The sequence below is a fragment of the Bombus pascuorum genome, chromosome 2 (genome assembly GCF_905332965.1).
Source record: "Bombus pascuorum chromosome 2, iyBomPasc1.1, whole genome shotgun sequence".
Taxonomy (NCBI): Eukaryota; Metazoa; Arthropoda; class Insecta; order Hymenoptera; family Apidae; genus Bombus; species Bombus pascuorum.
The window spans coordinates 12,648,396-12,664,943 of NC_083489.1; the positions used below are offsets into that span (position 1 = coordinate 12,648,396).

The 16,548-nt window shown below is 45.5% G+C and overlaps 1 protein-coding gene and 1 long non-coding RNA gene across 4 annotated transcripts in view; one reads left to right on the plus strand and one right to left on the minus strand.

Moving 5' to 3' along the window:
• The window catches only part of LOC132916540 (serine/threonine-protein phosphatase 4 regulatory subunit 1-like), a 150,324-nt gene that overhangs the window by 11,094 nt on the left and 122,682 nt on the right, over positions 1-16,548 (plus strand). For 2 of the 3 annotated variants that reach the window (XR_009660120.1, XM_060976633.1), the window contains exon 3: positions 11,831-11,987. Coding sequence is in view for 2 of the 3 variants with exons in the window: in XM_060976633.1 (XP_060832616.1) it covers positions 11,831-11,987 (157 nt within the window). In the remaining variant the exon portion in view is untranslated. Of the gene's footprint in view, positions 1-3,759; positions 4,385-11,830; positions 11,988-16,548 lie in introns of those variants that run through there. The other variant, XM_060976635.1, reaches the window with a different exon arrangement.
• Positions 558-3,669, minus strand: LOC132916559 (uncharacterized). Its single transcript, XR_009660126.1, has 2 exons — positions 2,659-3,669; positions 558-1,857 (listed from the first exon to the last, which is right to left on the minus strand). It is a non-coding gene; the product is annotated as an uncharacterized LOC132916559 (long non-coding RNA).

Here is a 16,548-nt window from a genome sequence, read left to right on the forward strand (position 1 = left end):
TCTCTCATAGATTTGTTTTTTTTTTTTTTTTTTTTGTAATATCTGTTACCGCATCGTCTCCCGTATTCGATATATGGAACGGAGAAAATAATTAAAGACACAGCGACCCAGTGGGAACGAGCGCGTAATGATAACTATCTCGTCGCAGTTTCAAACAAAATATTACTGCTGCTCGCTGATTAATCATCGGTACGTGAGATCGAGTGCTCTGAGAAATGATTCGCGATATTTGCTCGGCAGAGTACTCGCGAGGTATTTTGTCCTCTTGTTTTTTCTTTTTTATTTTCTTCCTTCCTCTTTTCTCTGTTCCGCTCGCAACGCCACGCGAGTTTACGTGTACGTCGTATTACGGCACTGCGCAGCGTACGCTCACTATTCTATGATACAATCAATGAATGACTGACTGCGTGCCGTGACGTGGCTGCGCTGGTGACCGTGATGACTTATCTCGAGCTCTTTCCCTTTTACTTCTCCGCTCGTACATTCATTTTTTCGTCCTCTGTTTTTTTACACGAAAAACGTCGGTCGTGTATCTAGACGTAATTGAAATTCAAATGGAAATTGAAATTGATATTTATTGCATACGCTGTACAGTTGTACAAATTTCTCGATAACATTTCGATATTCCGATAGCGAGGCAAGGTAATTAAAAATTTTAATATACAAAACAGGAAGGAAAGGTACGATGGAAAAATTTATATGCATCGGTGAACGAGTATCTACGATATCCTTCTTTGGCTAATCTCGAATTTGTTTCCGAAAGGATGCAATTTCTGTGGAGTAGCCGCTGTCGGTTTTCGTGGCACGATGAATTCTTCGCGCGAACCGTTTAACCGAGTCTGGTTTCACCGCTAGCGAACGGTGGAGAAAATGAGCGAGATAAAGAGAGAAGAACCTACCGGGCACACGGAGAAAGAGAAAGAGAAAGCCGAATATACGTTGCCGGCAAAGTGTGCCTTCCTACTCCCGGTAGTTTTCTCTGCTTCCCCTCGCTTCTATATTCGTCCGTTTCTTCTCCCTTTCTCCTTTCATCCGGTGCACATTAGCGACGTGAAACGTACGTTCTCCACGGCAGACCGCACGCCACGATGCAATCAATGAATGACGGTGTGGCGCGGCGCGCGCACTGACCGTGATGACTTTTCTTATCTATCAGTAGTCTCTCCCTCCGTTTTTCCTCTTTCTCTCTCTCTTTCCGAACCCTATTCCCTTATCCGTTCTTTCACGTAATTCGTCTCTTTCCCTTCGTTACGACCTCGCTGCTCTACATCTGTTTCTTCTTTCTCTGTCTGCCTCTCTGCCTCTCTTTTTAAAACTCTTTCTCGGTCGCTCCCCCTTTACGTTTATACTCGCCTCCTTCTCACTGAAGCTCCCTTTTTTCCCTCCTAGTCTCTCGCACGCTCTACCTCCTCCGTGTTCTTTTCCCTTTTTTTCTTTTTTCTTTTCTCGTTCCTTTTTTTCACTCTCGTTCACTCTCTTCCTGGCCTCCCACCCCTTCATCCGGTTCACATTACGCACGATGCGTACGCTGACGGGAGTACGAGAAGGAAGCGCCTCCACCCTTATCGCGGCAACAGTGCTCGCCCGAGGCGCACTTAAAAGGTGTTCCTAATGACGGTCCTGCGTCCGTATTTTAAGGCGCCGCTCGCTCACTCGTTCGCTCGTTTCGCGAATGGACAAGCCCTGCAACGTCTAGAGACGTTTTACGGAGACTTTCGTGAAATCGTGAGCAAAACACGGCAAATTGATAACGATGAGTATCGAAGGCGTGGTCGTAAAGGTGCAAATATAGATCGAAAGCTGTGCGACTTGTTTATATTTATAGAATACGTGCCGTCACCACCAAGTCTTCGTTTCCTATAACAGATGTAATGTTTGAAAGCCGGATCGATAGGGTATCGATAGTTCGAATAAATATGAACGTCTCTTGAAAACTCTTTCCTCGTTACTTTGCTACGTAACGAGAAATTATAATACAAAGTGTTATTTTCTTAAGGAAGTAAGCAAATGAGTAAAATACACTCCAAGTTCGGTTTTACGTATTTCAATATTTAGCTATGTATCATTGTTGCAATTATTCTGTATCTGTAGATAACGCAGTTAACAGCAAACTATTTTTCCATCGAAGAGAAAACACATGCCATACAAAATTATCATAATTGTTCGTACCACGAAATAACAGCTATCCTAATTACGAACTACGAACGATCCATGTCCAGGGATATTTCATTCGTCAAAACGTTCAAATATGTAACTTCCTATCAGCGTATACATTTCGATCTGCGGATGTTCCACTCGTCAGAACACGTATACAGTGTGAGATTAGACTACGAATAGACTATGAATTAGACTATGGGGTATAACTGAGAAGTGCGATGAGACTCGAGCAAGAATTCGTTTGAAAAATTCGGAGTAGGGCCGGAACTAAGTATACGCGGTGAAGACTCGAAACAAGCAGCGGAGCCAAAACGTTGACTGCCATGCGAATTTTACATGTCTTGCCTTGGGTGCCGCAATAGACCGAAATACATTACACCACATTACAACATTTAGCTTCTGCAAAATATTGTATCGTATTTATCATTTTTTTTGACAATGAGATCTAAATCGTTCACGTCCTTGAATATTCTTCGGTTATGATATTTATATATATTTTACCTCGACCGTCCTAGAAAATTGAATAACGAGACAGTCAATATGTTAACGCCCACGCTGTATAATCGTAACCGACGAACGACTAACATGTAGTGAGATTTGATCCAAATTCGATGCCGAAAGTACACGCATATTACTGCAAACAAGTAGCGGGGCCGACTAACCGGAGTGCAATAGTAGTATAGCGGTCCCGTGGCGTAGTGGTGTTGGTCGGCGGCGTCGTCGTCTTCGTCGTCGTCGTTCTCATCGTCGTCGTTCTCGTCGTCATCGTCGTCACCGTCCTCGTCGTAGTCCTCATCGTCGTCGTCTTCGTCGTCGTCGTCGTCGTCGTCGTCGTCGGTCGGTGACTATCGATCGGTGGCGGGCGTCGGCGTCGGTGCCGCGCGGTGGCGCCCCCGTCGTTGTCGGAGGACGGCGACGGCGCTCTGCCTCAGTTGTCCGCCCCTGGGGGGCGGAGGAGGGGGCGGCGGGGGCACCGACACGCAGACCAATCATGCCTTTGGTGGAGCCGGCAAGAGCCCGGCGTGTACGTGAGGCCGCTACACTAAATGCGGATTTATCAGTCGACGAGCCGCGTTCTTGCTGTAAAACTTTTCATTCCCGATCCACCTTGGCTTTTTTCCACGATCGCGATCGACACGGTGAGAGTCGCGCCGACCGTGAAACAGTGTCCACGTTCACGTCGAAACGATCGAGCGATTCGCCAAGGCGTTCCCGCTGCGGCGCCCCTTTTTTTATTCCGTGGGGGGCGTTGGAGAACGCGAGAACAAGGATGCTGCTTCCTTCGTGCGGTTATCTCGTCGGATCCTCGATGATCCACGTTGTTCGCGAGTTCTTTGCTACGACGGAGTTGGACAATCGGGAGGCTGACACTGGTACACGGACGAGAAACGGATAAGTGAAAAAGTGGCATGCTGGTCGGACATCGAGGAACCCCACACGATGTAAACGACGGAATTCGGATAATTTCGGTTGATTTTGAGAGCAATCTTTGGCACACGGTTTGTACGAGGAAGGGATTCGTAGAACGACGACTCGTGTCACAAAACGATCGTAATACGACGAACGTACAGACGAAAGAATTTGTATGCGATAACGCACGCTTTAAGAGCTTTGATATCGTAGAGTGTGAAAAAATTTGCAAATACGTGACGCATCGTGGAAATTCCGATGCGTAACGGTAAGGAAAAAATGAGACGCGTGGAAAAGAGGCGGAAAAGTATGGTTGGTTTTATTTTTGGAGCGAGCGGAAAATGACATTGTAACGCAGCCTTAAACGCGGAAAAGGTGGCGAGGATCTCGCCGGCCACGCATGGCCGTTTCGCCCGAAGGATGTCGTAAAATGCCGGCGTAAGGATCCATCTCGACGGCCAGTAACCATTTTCTATCGTCCGTAATGCGATCGTAGCTCTTTTCAACGAGACGCAGAGACTAGAAAAACGAACGAAGGAACAACGTTGAAAATGCTGCGAAACCAGGATAATAAAAGAGATTTCGCATAGAGAAATCGCAGGCTGCCGCGATTACGCCAGTAGCATCTCTCTTGCTTGTAGCTTCGTACCTTGTGATAATCGGATTGTGTTAGTTTACGAGGGACAGACGTGTGATTGACGCGAGTGCGCGGTCTTTTCTCTCGAAAAACTGACGCAACGATGTTTATAGTGAGGATGCCTGGAATGACACGTGGATACATGAAGAAATCGTCAGGTTGTTTGGCAGGATCGGAAAGGTGAGCGAATATTACTCGAGTAAAGAAATTAAATTCGTAGTTTTCCACTGTGAAATAAGAAACGTAAAACGCCACGATGTGGTACGCCGAATCGCCTATAGCGAGATTATATAACACCGTAGAGAATCGAAAAGTACGCGTCAAACGTGCATCACTGTACACACGAATCGATGAATCGTTCTTGCGACTGTAACTCGCGTCACTATTTGCCACATATTCCATATATGTACATATGTGTAAAAATCCAATTGCTATAAGAAATTGGTGATCGACCCACGGTTGCGCAATAACCGCGATATTTCTGTACGCGTAACAGAAATTATAGAGGAGATTAAAGTAAAAACAAAGTTTACCTGCGCTTTCATAACAGCCGGTCGATTAATCGAGTAAGTGGTCGAAATACGACTCGTTACCGTTTTTTTCCTCCCGGTGGGGATAGGTACGCGTGAAAAGAGGAACGAAAATCGGCGAGAGAGAATGTGGTGGATAGCGAGAGAGACGAGAAAGACAGAAAGAAAGTGGAGGAAGAAAAATAAAAAGCGACAAGCTACCGCGAAACATCGACAAAAACAAATGTTCTCGTCGCGGCTAATGAAACGCCTCCGGGAGCGAGAGAAGAGAAGCGAACGAGAAAAAGGTCGGGAGGGCGAAACCGAGGAAAATCGATGTAAAACGTACCGGAAAAGGGGTTAAACAATCAGTCGCCGGCCGAACGAAATGGGTTATTTCGCGGTGGACGATGTTTTAGGTGTGGCGAAAGGGAAAAACCTGTCGATTCCTTTTGTTTCCCTTCCCGAGCTGGATAGTCCGCCAAGAAGATGCTCTCTCCCTCCCTCCCTCCTTTGATTTATCGATCTGTCCGCTTTGTCGTGCCACTTTCCTTTCGTTTTTCTTTCTTTTTTCTTCCGCGCGAGACAACGATAATTAGCAAGAGGATTGGATTCAAGGGTTGAAGCGACCGAGCAACTTCTCTCTGCACTTGGTCGCTTTGAAGCCTCGACGAGAAAGCAGTCGCAAGAGGGAGAGAAAGATAGCTCGTAATGGTTTGTTATTGATCTATCTCGAAGACTTACGGTTTTCCTTCTTTCTTTCGTTGTTCGTTTCCCAACGTTTTACGATTGCATGACGGGGATTGGTTCGTAAGGAAGAGAAATATCTTCGATAGCAGGGGAACGTATCGGGGGGAAACCGCGTAAGAATTTTCTCCGCCCCTTTCTTCTAATTGCGTGTCTCGAAAGGGCGAAACGAAAAACGTAACCTCTGTTTGCTCCTATTGCTGATTTTCACATGGGGAACTCGACGATAAAACAGAGTTTCAAGAAGAGAGAAAAGAAAAAGTGAAGGAGCCGCTGTGAAATCTTTCGTGGTCACAAGGCTCGATTACGGGGAAAGCTACTGTGCCAAAAAATTGAAGCTAATTGGCACCTCGTTAAATGCGAGAAAACGAGAGAATTTGTTACCGCTAAATTCAAACTTTTTATACATTTTTTCTCTCCTTGACTTTGCTTTTTTCTTTCTCGTTTTCTTTGCTTTACTTTTGTTTCTTTTCTTTTTTTCTTTTTTTTTCTTTTTTCTTTTGTTAGCGTCGTAAATACCAAGCATAGTAAGCAGACTTACGCACCCTTTTCAGCTTTTCGTTGTTTATCCTATTTTTCCGGCTGCGAAAGTTCTCATCCCAATATTACAGGCTCATCGTTATATTTACAAAGCAGTAATTATACCGCGACGTAAACGGAAACCTGACGGTTACTCTGGTAGCGCGTATATATTATCGTTAGGTGGTCCAAATATACGCCAAACCCATGCTTAATCGCTTTCTTCCGCTTTCGCCTTGCATACCGTTGTCGTTCGTTAACGTAATTAAGAAATTTCGCGAATTATGCATAGAATGCCGCGTAACGATCGTACGATTGTCACGGACACGTACGTTCGTTCCAATAAATCTTTTCGCTGTTCTAGGACACCGAGCGTTAATCCTGTTCATTGTTTCACCGCGTTCCACGTGACCGTTAATGGTCACGTTATTTTAACGAGCGTTGGAAAATGAGCGTTATATAATTGCACGTATCGATACGAGAGGCTGCGTGTATCGTTATCGCATCTGTGACCGACTTATTTTAAATCTATCCTCAGTCAATCTCTAAAAGTAATCGTATGAATATTCATCGAAAGGTGTGCCTCGCGAATAGATGCTGTCTCTATCTTTCGACGGCTATTCCGGTCGTGCGTAGACGTCACCGAGAAATTCGATTATCCGATCGGGAACATCCATCGGGGAATCGTGGAAAACTGACGCGCTTGACGTCATCTACTACCGATATCGTGCGCAGACCTACTCAGATATCAACCGTAGAAACATTCAATTCGATTCGCCTTAATTAATTGGAATTTAACGAGATTCTCTCTTTCCTGCTTTTCAACGAAACGTCACCAGCGTTTCGCGGTTGTCAATTTTATGATTTCAAGAAATAACAATTTCAATTTCCTTCGCTCCATCCTTTCTCTTCCTACGATCTTACTATCTTCCGATAAGCAGTATGTTGAATGGAAACGCATCCACCATCGAATAGTATCGGACGAGTGTGGATAACTCTTATATCGGTAACCTACTTAGGGAAGTTTCCCTTCTTCACGAGCGGCAGTGGCACACGCTTCTCATTAACGTCTTTAACCGAGGGTCGTTGGATCGCGTCGAAGCTCACCTTACACGGTGCATGAATTATAAATCATAAGCGGTACAAGTTGGTGGTTCGCTCGGTGCGCTCACCTGCATTACCGAGTCGTTTCTCTAGATATCCCCAGCGTAAAGATTTACGTTTCCTGTGCGGGAATCGATCTGGTAAATGGTATATAGTAGCCTTCCCTCTCTTTCTTCGTCTCGCACGTCACCGCGATTCGTCAATGATCTGTAAATGTTAGACATGCCGGCGTTGGAAGCATGCACATCGAGTGTGAAACATCGCGGAAAATTTCAAAAGAAAACTTTCGCTTTCCGATCGGTGTGCTCTAGTCGTTAAACCTATCATTACGTCAGTTGTCGTACCACCTGTTATTACGATATATTGTGGTGGTTCTCCCATCGCATTTCATGCGCTGCTTATAACGGAAGGTGAACACACTCGCCACACTGCCTTCCTGATTACACTCCTGCTCGAGGCGTTGCGCACAGAAATTGCTACTAATTACGTAAAACGTTGCTCGGTGTTCCCGGGGTGCCGTCCTTCGCTGCGTGTACCTTGCGTGTACAGGTAGGTAGCGCGTTAATTTCCGATGCTCGACGATTAACCAGGTTCACAGAAGCGATATAAATATTAAATGAAAATAGCAGGAAAGAATTATTTTTCTCAGGTAGGCGATCGTACGACAGCGTGTCACGGTTGGAGTAATTAGAAGTTCGTACAAAGTATTACAAGAGTCTCGGTTGGTCGGACGGTAACGACCGTGAAAAGAACATTTTAATCCTGCAAGCTTCTGAAAAAGAAAAACTAGCGTCGACCAGCATGCAGAATGTTATTTCAGACGGTCGTTCCGTCATATTAAGCTCGCAGAACAAGAGAGCCGGTAATTACTTTTCGCGGGACTGTCACGTCGGTCGAGACTCGCTTCCAGTGCACCGACCGTGCTTCGGTTATTAATATTGTCGGCTGGCGCCCGGTTAATCGACCGTGCACGCCGATTCCACGATTTCACGATATTTTCTATTCCAACGAACGAGTCGGCTTGCCGCAACCGAATGATAACTCGAAACGACGTTCCTTTCACGATCGTGGCCCCGAACTCAGGGAATTCAAAGGATCCGTGACGAACAATCGACGATTCATCGCCGTTCCGCGACGATCTGTCGGTCGATAAGAGAAAATCCTTCCATTTATTCCACCGCTCGAAATCATGAGACGCACGTCCTGCACAGGGTGCAAATTGTCCCGCCGATCGTGACGGTCATCGGGTACTCCGGCGCGTCGTTAATTCAGACACGTAGCCAAGGTGAAATTAATGTAACGAACGCTGCGTATATGGAATACGTTTTAAAGGTTGGCGCATTTCCACGAACCGCGTCGCCACAATCGAACGTTCTCAGACGCGCGCGTAATGTTCTGCAAATACTAGATTAGCGGCACCGGTAACGAGGCACTCGGTTTCTCCGACCTCGGTGTGCGCTGCTACGCGCGATAAACGCGGATACAGGTTCCCAGCGCGACCGTGTGCTCGTCGCCGATTCGAACGCACGGTGTATGCCGCTCTAGTTGTATCGAGATCGTTTCAACATCGAATGTGCGTCCCGTCGTCGTCGTTGTCGTCGTATCTTCCTCGTCGGATGGTTTTCGGTAGGGTGAAGGGTAAAGGGCGCGCGTAGCTTACAAGGAGAAGGTTCATTATACCGACGTCCAAGAGATCAGGATTTATCCTTTCTGGCAGGGGCCACGGCGGCGTGGCAACGCGACACGCACACCAGGGGTACGTTGGGCGCCGAAAATGTCGTTGATCTCTCTCACAGTAGTAGAACTGGTCGGCGACCGTTTGCCTTGTATCGGGGTGAGAGAAAGGAAGAGAGGGAGAGAGCAAACGATCTCTCCTCTCTGGGTTCTTCGACTTCGATCCAGGCCGGAGCAGGCTCTCTCCCTTTGCAAAAGGAAGGAAGGAAGGAAGGAAGGAGCCGACACACAGGCGAAAGGGGTGCACGCATGACCCTGAACCTAACCGGCGCGCCACCCGGTATAGGGGTGCGAAACTCCGACAGCGAGCGAAAGAGAAGTAAAGAGAGATAGAACGACCACGGAGGAACACGGTGGAGAAGAGAACGGGAAAGGGGAGGACGCGCGTATATATGCCGAAGTGAGAGAGGGATGTGGAGAGAAAGAGAGAAACAGTCAGAGCACAGTCCCCGGGATCAATACTCCCGCGTCTTGCGATCATTCATCTTGCCACGCCCCTCTGCTCTCTCCACACTCTCTCTTTCTCTTTCTCCTCCCATTCCTTCTATTTCTCACCCCCTCCCACTATCTGTCTCCATCTCTCGTCCTTTGCTCCACCATCTTCATCCCCGTAGCGTCGGCACCCCTCGTAATCGCGCTCGTCGTCGTTTGCCGCCCAATCCTGATATCCATTACGAACGAACGGCCGAATAAAGAGAAATTTCGAAGGCCAGACAACCAACGAAATACGGTAGAAACGGTATCAAATGCGAACGACAGAAGAAGAATGAAAAGAAACGAGAACGCGTGAATAATAGGTTTCGGAAGCAAGGGATTCGATATTCTGTCCTTATTCGATATTCCTTCAAGACGGGTGAAAAAGTAAGGGAAAGTGGGGAAAATAAGGGAAGAGGGAAAAAAGGACTCGAAGTTTGAGACGAACATCGAACACGCGGCACGACGACACGGTTACGGATGTCGAGATCAATAAATAGCCAGAATCGCGAGGCTAAGGACGAGCGAATGCGAAACTTGGCAGAGGGAGAGAGAGAGAGGGAGAGAAAGGGAGAAAAAGGAGATCGTTAGTAACTACATAGTAGCGCGCGTATATACGTCGGCGTAAACGCGTAGTACGGCTGCACTTGACTCGTCGTTGCACGTGATTCAAATGAGTTTCTGGAGCCCAGCCCCTACCTCCCACACGGTGATGCCAGAAGGCCGATAGAGGGGGCTGTACTAGGCCGGACGACGAGAAAGGGTGGTCTCGAGAAGAGAGAGAGCAGGAGAAAAGAGGGTGGGCGCTTGTTTCAGATAGAAGGGCTCGTCGGCGGAACGGTCGATCCGATCGAGCGTTACGATAAAAGAGAGCCTAGAATCGGACAGACGGAAGTCTCGTGAGATCGATATGTTGCTCTCGTTCCACGCTTCTCTCCTTCCATTCCCATCTATCTGCCTTCTTTATGTACCTATTACCTTCCTCTTTCGCTCCTTTTGCTTCCATCTTCTTGCATCCAACGTGGCTCGTGCGCCGCAGGAGTGGCCGAACCATCGAATACAATCTCTTCCTTCCACTATCTCCTCTTTCTTTTCTCTCTCATTTCCTATCCTCTACTCCGTTCCCCTCCAATGCCGGCTAAGAATGCTGAGAAAAATATCTCGAGGGAGACCACGAGATCCGCGAATCTCCTATAAATTATCGTTTTGCTGCTGAGACGGAGGCAATTTTCATGCTGTCCCGAGGAGCGTAAAAACCGGGACAAAATTAATTTTGCTTCGTCGAAACGGAATGGAATTAGACCTGGCGGAGAATTAAAATAATTCTTTATGGCCTTAAGAAGCCCGCTGGTGAGAAAGACGCGGAAAAAATCCTCTCACCTCATCGCGTACGGAAACTTGCACACTCGCAGTCTCGTTCGTTTCCTTCGTTCAGCATGCTACCTACCCGCTGTCGTTTGTAAGAAACGACACCCTGTCTTTTTCTTCTCTTTACTTTTCCCTTCTTCTTTCTTCCTTTGTATGCTCTTCCTAGCCTCTAAAATTCAGCGGAGTTTTCCGCGCGATGACGAAATAACATGGCTGAACCGACCCTCTCCCCCCTGCCCAGTGGGAAAAAAGAGAGAAATCGGAGGAAATTCGCGTTAGTAGAAAATACGAGACACGCGGAGGGAAATGGAAGAAATGTAGGGAGGCGGAGGAAGGTGAACACAAGGGGACGGTGGAAAGCAGACTTGGAAGCAGGAACTGCTCCGTTTAAAGCGTCCGGTTATCCCTGCTGCCTTCTCCTTTGAATCTCTATCTCGTTCTTTGTCACGAGTCGTTACGGACACGCTAGTTACACACGGGTAACCTTCTATCGTGTGCGCGATACCCGTGGATACAGGGAAATTGTCTCAGCAGAAATACAGGGAAACGAATATTCACGATGGGTGCAACGAACCGGCTGAATTCGAGCGAACCGGTTCGAATAACATTATTTGTCGTCATATTCCTTCCAGCCACTTATCTTAATATCGTTTAGCAGTTTACGTAACTGTACAACTTTTCGTTTTCGTTTCCTTTATTTTTTAATCTGTTTATCAATACGAGGCGAAAGGTGTGCTAATGTAACGTCATTGAAACACGTAGGTAAACAGAGTAAGTTATACTGTTGCGACGAAGCATAATTGTAAAAACTATGCAAAATAAAAAACACATTATTACAAGAGATACGTTACATAAGGATCGTATAAATCAGAAACACGTAAAAAGGCATGGGTTGATTTAAAAAAATATATAATTTACCACGAAGCTCATAAATGTTTGAATTGCGTGGAAATTCTTAAAATTCTAAAATCTAGACAAAAGATAAAAATTCAATAACGTAAATTCACTGGAGAAATGATAAATGGTTTTTAATATATTAAGATACGTAACGAAACAGGCAGGAATATTTTCTTTTATTTTTCTAAGGTACTATAACGTATCGCAAGTCGAAATAAGTTTTACCTTTTTTCTTCCTCTTTGATTAAATATTATTACATTTCGGTCTGTACAGCAATGGGGATCGACGAAGACTGCGATGATGTTAATTATACTCTAAGTCCTACTGGGACCGGTATTTGCAATGTTGGAGGAAGTGGCGACGAAGGTGGAAGGGACGAACTTCTTCTCAAATTGCAACAGTACGTAGCATCGGACGCAAGCTTCACACGGTGAGTTTCCTCTCTTTCTCCCACCTTTAACTGTCAGAACAAGTACATTCCAGTCGTTAATTTGCTTGTGAATCTATCTTTATGTTGATATATCTGGATAAATCTACGCTTATAAACCAATAGCCTGCACATATACGGAAAAATTGAAGAGTGTGACCGTATGACAAGAACGAAGTGAACTCGTTATAAAACACAGAGCTTGCTCGTCGGTGTCGTTTGCATGAAAGAGCGAAAACGAATGAAAATTCGTTTGCATACACATCGAACAAGCGTGCTGTCTCTTAATATTTTTAGCGTACCGTCTGAATCGCACAGCAAGTTGAAATCTCTTTCAAATGTTCTGCCTTACATTTGTGTCGCTCACTCTAAATTATTTACGAACATTTTCGAATTTCCCTGACTCCGTGCCGGCGTGAAATATCATCAAAACGCGAGACAAAACGAATTTCCGCGCGTTACGCGAAACATGCCAAGAAAATGTAACTATCCGTCCTTTGAAGAACCTCTCGACGTCTCCGCCGAATGAAAGAAACGATGGAACGGGATGGAGGAACGATGTTTAAGGGATGGAGACGGTGAAATTGTTGAAACATTGGAGTATGTAGAACATCGGCAAAGGGTAAGAGGAAAATATGATGTACGCGCAAGCAGACATTGAATAAGGCCGCGATGAAAGAAATGCCTGCTCATTTCCATACGGAGAAAAAGGAAATCTCTTTCGGAGGATCGGCGACTGCCGCTACACAATGTAACGCCGAAGTCCTCTCGTGCAGGTTTCGCTTTTTCTGAGCACCGCACCGGCCGGATGCGCGGTACCCAACGAGAGAAAGAGAGAGAGAGAGAAAGAAGGGCTCGTCCATAAATTCTCGAAGCGCCGGTAGTCGACGGTTGCTGTTTCTTCTGCGTACAACGAATCCTCGCGTTGCTTACCAACCCCCTCGACTTTTCTCTACTCTTTACAGTCACCCCGAACTTTTGGCTCCGAGACGCTTGCTCCGACGTTTTCCCGCCCCTCTCGTTTTGCATCCACTTCAGTTTGCTCGCGCTTGAAAACGCTACCTGAAGATAAAATCGGCTATTTTGGTAAAAGGAAAAAACCCGATTGCATTCGTTACAAATCATCTTTATCATCAGCGAGAAGATCGCAATTGTTTTCTCGGAACTGTTGCTAATTTTGTTATTAATTTAGAATTAACCTTACGGATACAAGTAGCAACGTTCTTTACCTCGATAAATGTACTAGCGAAAAGTGTTCCAGCATCAGAGATTTTTCAACCAATTTCGAAATTCTTAGATTCTATTTGACCTAATAAGTCCGTACCATGACTCGTTTATAGTCTTCGTGGCGCGAACTCACGCTGACGAACGACCAGAATGACTAATTCCATACGAATCTAAACGATGAAAGAAGCATTTGTAAATAAAAAATCTGTCCCTTCGAATTTTCACTATTTCAAAGTTAACCCGTCCATTGGTATTTAAAGAAAACTAGAGCGACGCCAAAATTGGAAGTTTCACAATAGCGAAGCGATAAACATCAGACGAGTTAATAATAGTGGACAAAGATGATACGTTTGAAAATACTAGAAAATTAGAGGTGTTATCGGTGACTGACGAGATGGTTAGGTGAAAAAATAGAGACCGTGAAATGGAGGTTTAAAATCGGAACAATATGACCTAGAGGATATCGAGGATAGCAGTCACTCGAGATTATCTACCGCGGAAAGAACTACTACGATCGGACGTGGCGGACCCTAGCCAAATATACACGGTGCGTCAGCGTCGCGGCGCGCGGCGTCGCGTCCTCCCTTCCTGCACCGTCCAACTGCCGGGCGCCTCGTTTGAGGTCAACGTCATTCGCCTCTCTCTCTCCTTTCTCGTTCCTTTGCTTCTTCCCTTTCCTTTCTTCTCCTATGCTCTTCTACGATCTCGCTGGCTCTCTTGCCTCATCTATTTCTCTCTTTCCCTGCCAACGTTTCGGATGAGCGAACTTTGGAACGTACGTCGAGTCGGTTTACCTATGAGTGAAATAGACCGTACATAAAAATCTGATGTCGATTCGACCTCGCGGGAACACACGAAAAATTGTCACTGTCTTTGCAATTTCGATCTTCTAACGCGACAAGATAATCGATGTTCTTAATTCGTTTACTACGAAACACCCACACTGTCGGACGTATGTATTAGACCAGCTACTTGTTACATTTATTGGGAAATTGTAACAGATTTGTTCAGCTTTTGTAGTAAAACTCCGCTTACACGAACGAAATTTGTCTCAGTATCCGATTAAACGAACTTTTTGCATGTTCAGTTCACTTCCCTGCACTTCGATTCCGAACTAAAAGATACGATGACAGTGACATAACAGATTTATAATAGAATAACCAGGAAGTAAAGAGCACTCAATTTGTACGTGTGTCAGTAGAACACTGAATTATCGAATATCCTTAAATGCACACGTTCTCTCTGACATGGAACTATTTTCATTTTCGATTACACATGTGTGTCATAACTGTAAACGATTAGTAGCAGCATCTAAACGTTCACACACGTATCTTCTCCCTATTAACAAAAGTTACTTCGACATGTGTACCCAAGCGTTAGCGTAGAACAAAGGTTAATTCCCAATCTCTAATCGTCCATTTCCATCACCGAGTATAACTAACGACTGTCGAAGGCTCATCGGTCGTTCGAAGGATATATTCATAGGGCGTCACGATTTTGCAATGATTTCGAACTTCTTAATTGACACAACTGATTTATGCAGGCGGCATGGCGCGTGTGAGCGCGATACGAGCCGCAACGGAAGAAAGGAACGTAGTATCGGTATTGCGCGTCGTATTTCTTGCCCTGCTCCGATTCAACTTGATCTTGATCTGACCGCGCAGAACATAATTCCCAGCTCTTTCCGAATCGACCCGTGCGATCTGTTCCTTGTGAAAAGAACGAGTGCAACGCGTTTTATCGTACATCCGTACGATTATTCGACATTTAGTCTGGTAAAGTGTATTTCCACGCGTAATATGTATGTCGCGTTATCCAATTGATAGGAGAATGTAAATACGTTAGAAGAATTGTCACGGACGAGTATCGCAAGCGTTCTGGTCACCGTCGAATGTCGCGTAAGGCGTACACAGGTTTCCCTGGTGAACCGTTTCACCGTTTCACAGGTGCCAAGATCACCCAGACCATGTAATTAAAAGCGTGTTTCGTAACCGCGCTCGCTCTTGCATGGTTTCCGATTACCAGCTACCGGCGACAACATGCTCACGGGATTTCAGGTGCAATTAGAAAGTTCGTTCTTTGCGAAACCATCGTATCTTTCGATAGAGGAACGCTTTGTTTATCTGGCATGCGTCGATCGATCAGCAAATTAACGTAATCCTGTGCGTTACAAAATAAGCTGCACGAAACAATTAGAGAATCTATGAACGATTCTATTGCATCAACAAGCTGTGCCGATGCAAAGAGGACTCTCTATCGTCCAATTGTGAAGAAAGACAGTATCCGAGAAAGAAGCATTCCATGGCAAATCATTTTACAATTTCACACGATAAAATTTCAGATCATATCTCATAATACATTTACTACTTTTTTGTACTTACCACGTCGAAAAAAGTATCACTGACAATTTTAGAAAAATGAGATACTTCGTTGTAAGTTCGCACTATATCGACACGCAATACGTTCACAAATGTTCAGAGGTACAAATTTCGTACGTTTCGTTAGACGTGTCATTGTTTTGATACTATGATAAAGATTCTCAGTGACAAAGAACTCGGTAAATAAAACTTCTTCTTACAGCTACGCTATGCGATTCTCGAACTCTCTTACCAATTTATGTGTATTGTAATTTTTGCACCGGCTAGTTTCGCGATATTAATCATTAGGCTTATGAATACGCAGCAGTCCGCTGGAAATCATAATTTAACACGTCGTTAACTCGATTCGATCACAAGTTTATTCTATAATAAGATCAGTGGAAAGATATCTCGGCCGCGAGAAGCGCGAACGTTCTACCACCGTTATTATGCTCGTGCATAGTTTAGATATCGCTCGTATAGTTACGCCGTGAAAGTTTAAACAAAGTTGGAAAACCTCTTTTTGACCCGACTGCTGTTTCTCCTCGTTGGCGTGGCACGTGGGAATTTTAACGAACGAGGAAAACGGTCGGGCGGAAACCACGGCCTCGCGGTCGATGCTTCTGGCGCCATGATGCGTTTCCGCGAAGCAGAGCCTGGCTTGCGCGGTGCACGTGCGAAATATTCTGGAATACCGACGTGTTCCGGACGAGCCAATGGGTTCTTCGGCTCTCTCGTCGCGTACAACGCGAGACGCGGTCGAAACAAAATACTGCTAAAATTAATCCGGACCTTAGGTCACGTCTGCAACAAGTCTAGACGACGAACTCGTTGACGACATGGCCCGTCGAGACCAGCCGATTAACCGGTTATGTTATTTCTACAAATTTTCGCGTTCCTTTCTTATTCCCGGTTTACATGGATTCAGTGGCTGCAAATAAACGTATTTGCACACCGTTGATTTATTGGAAGAAATTTAA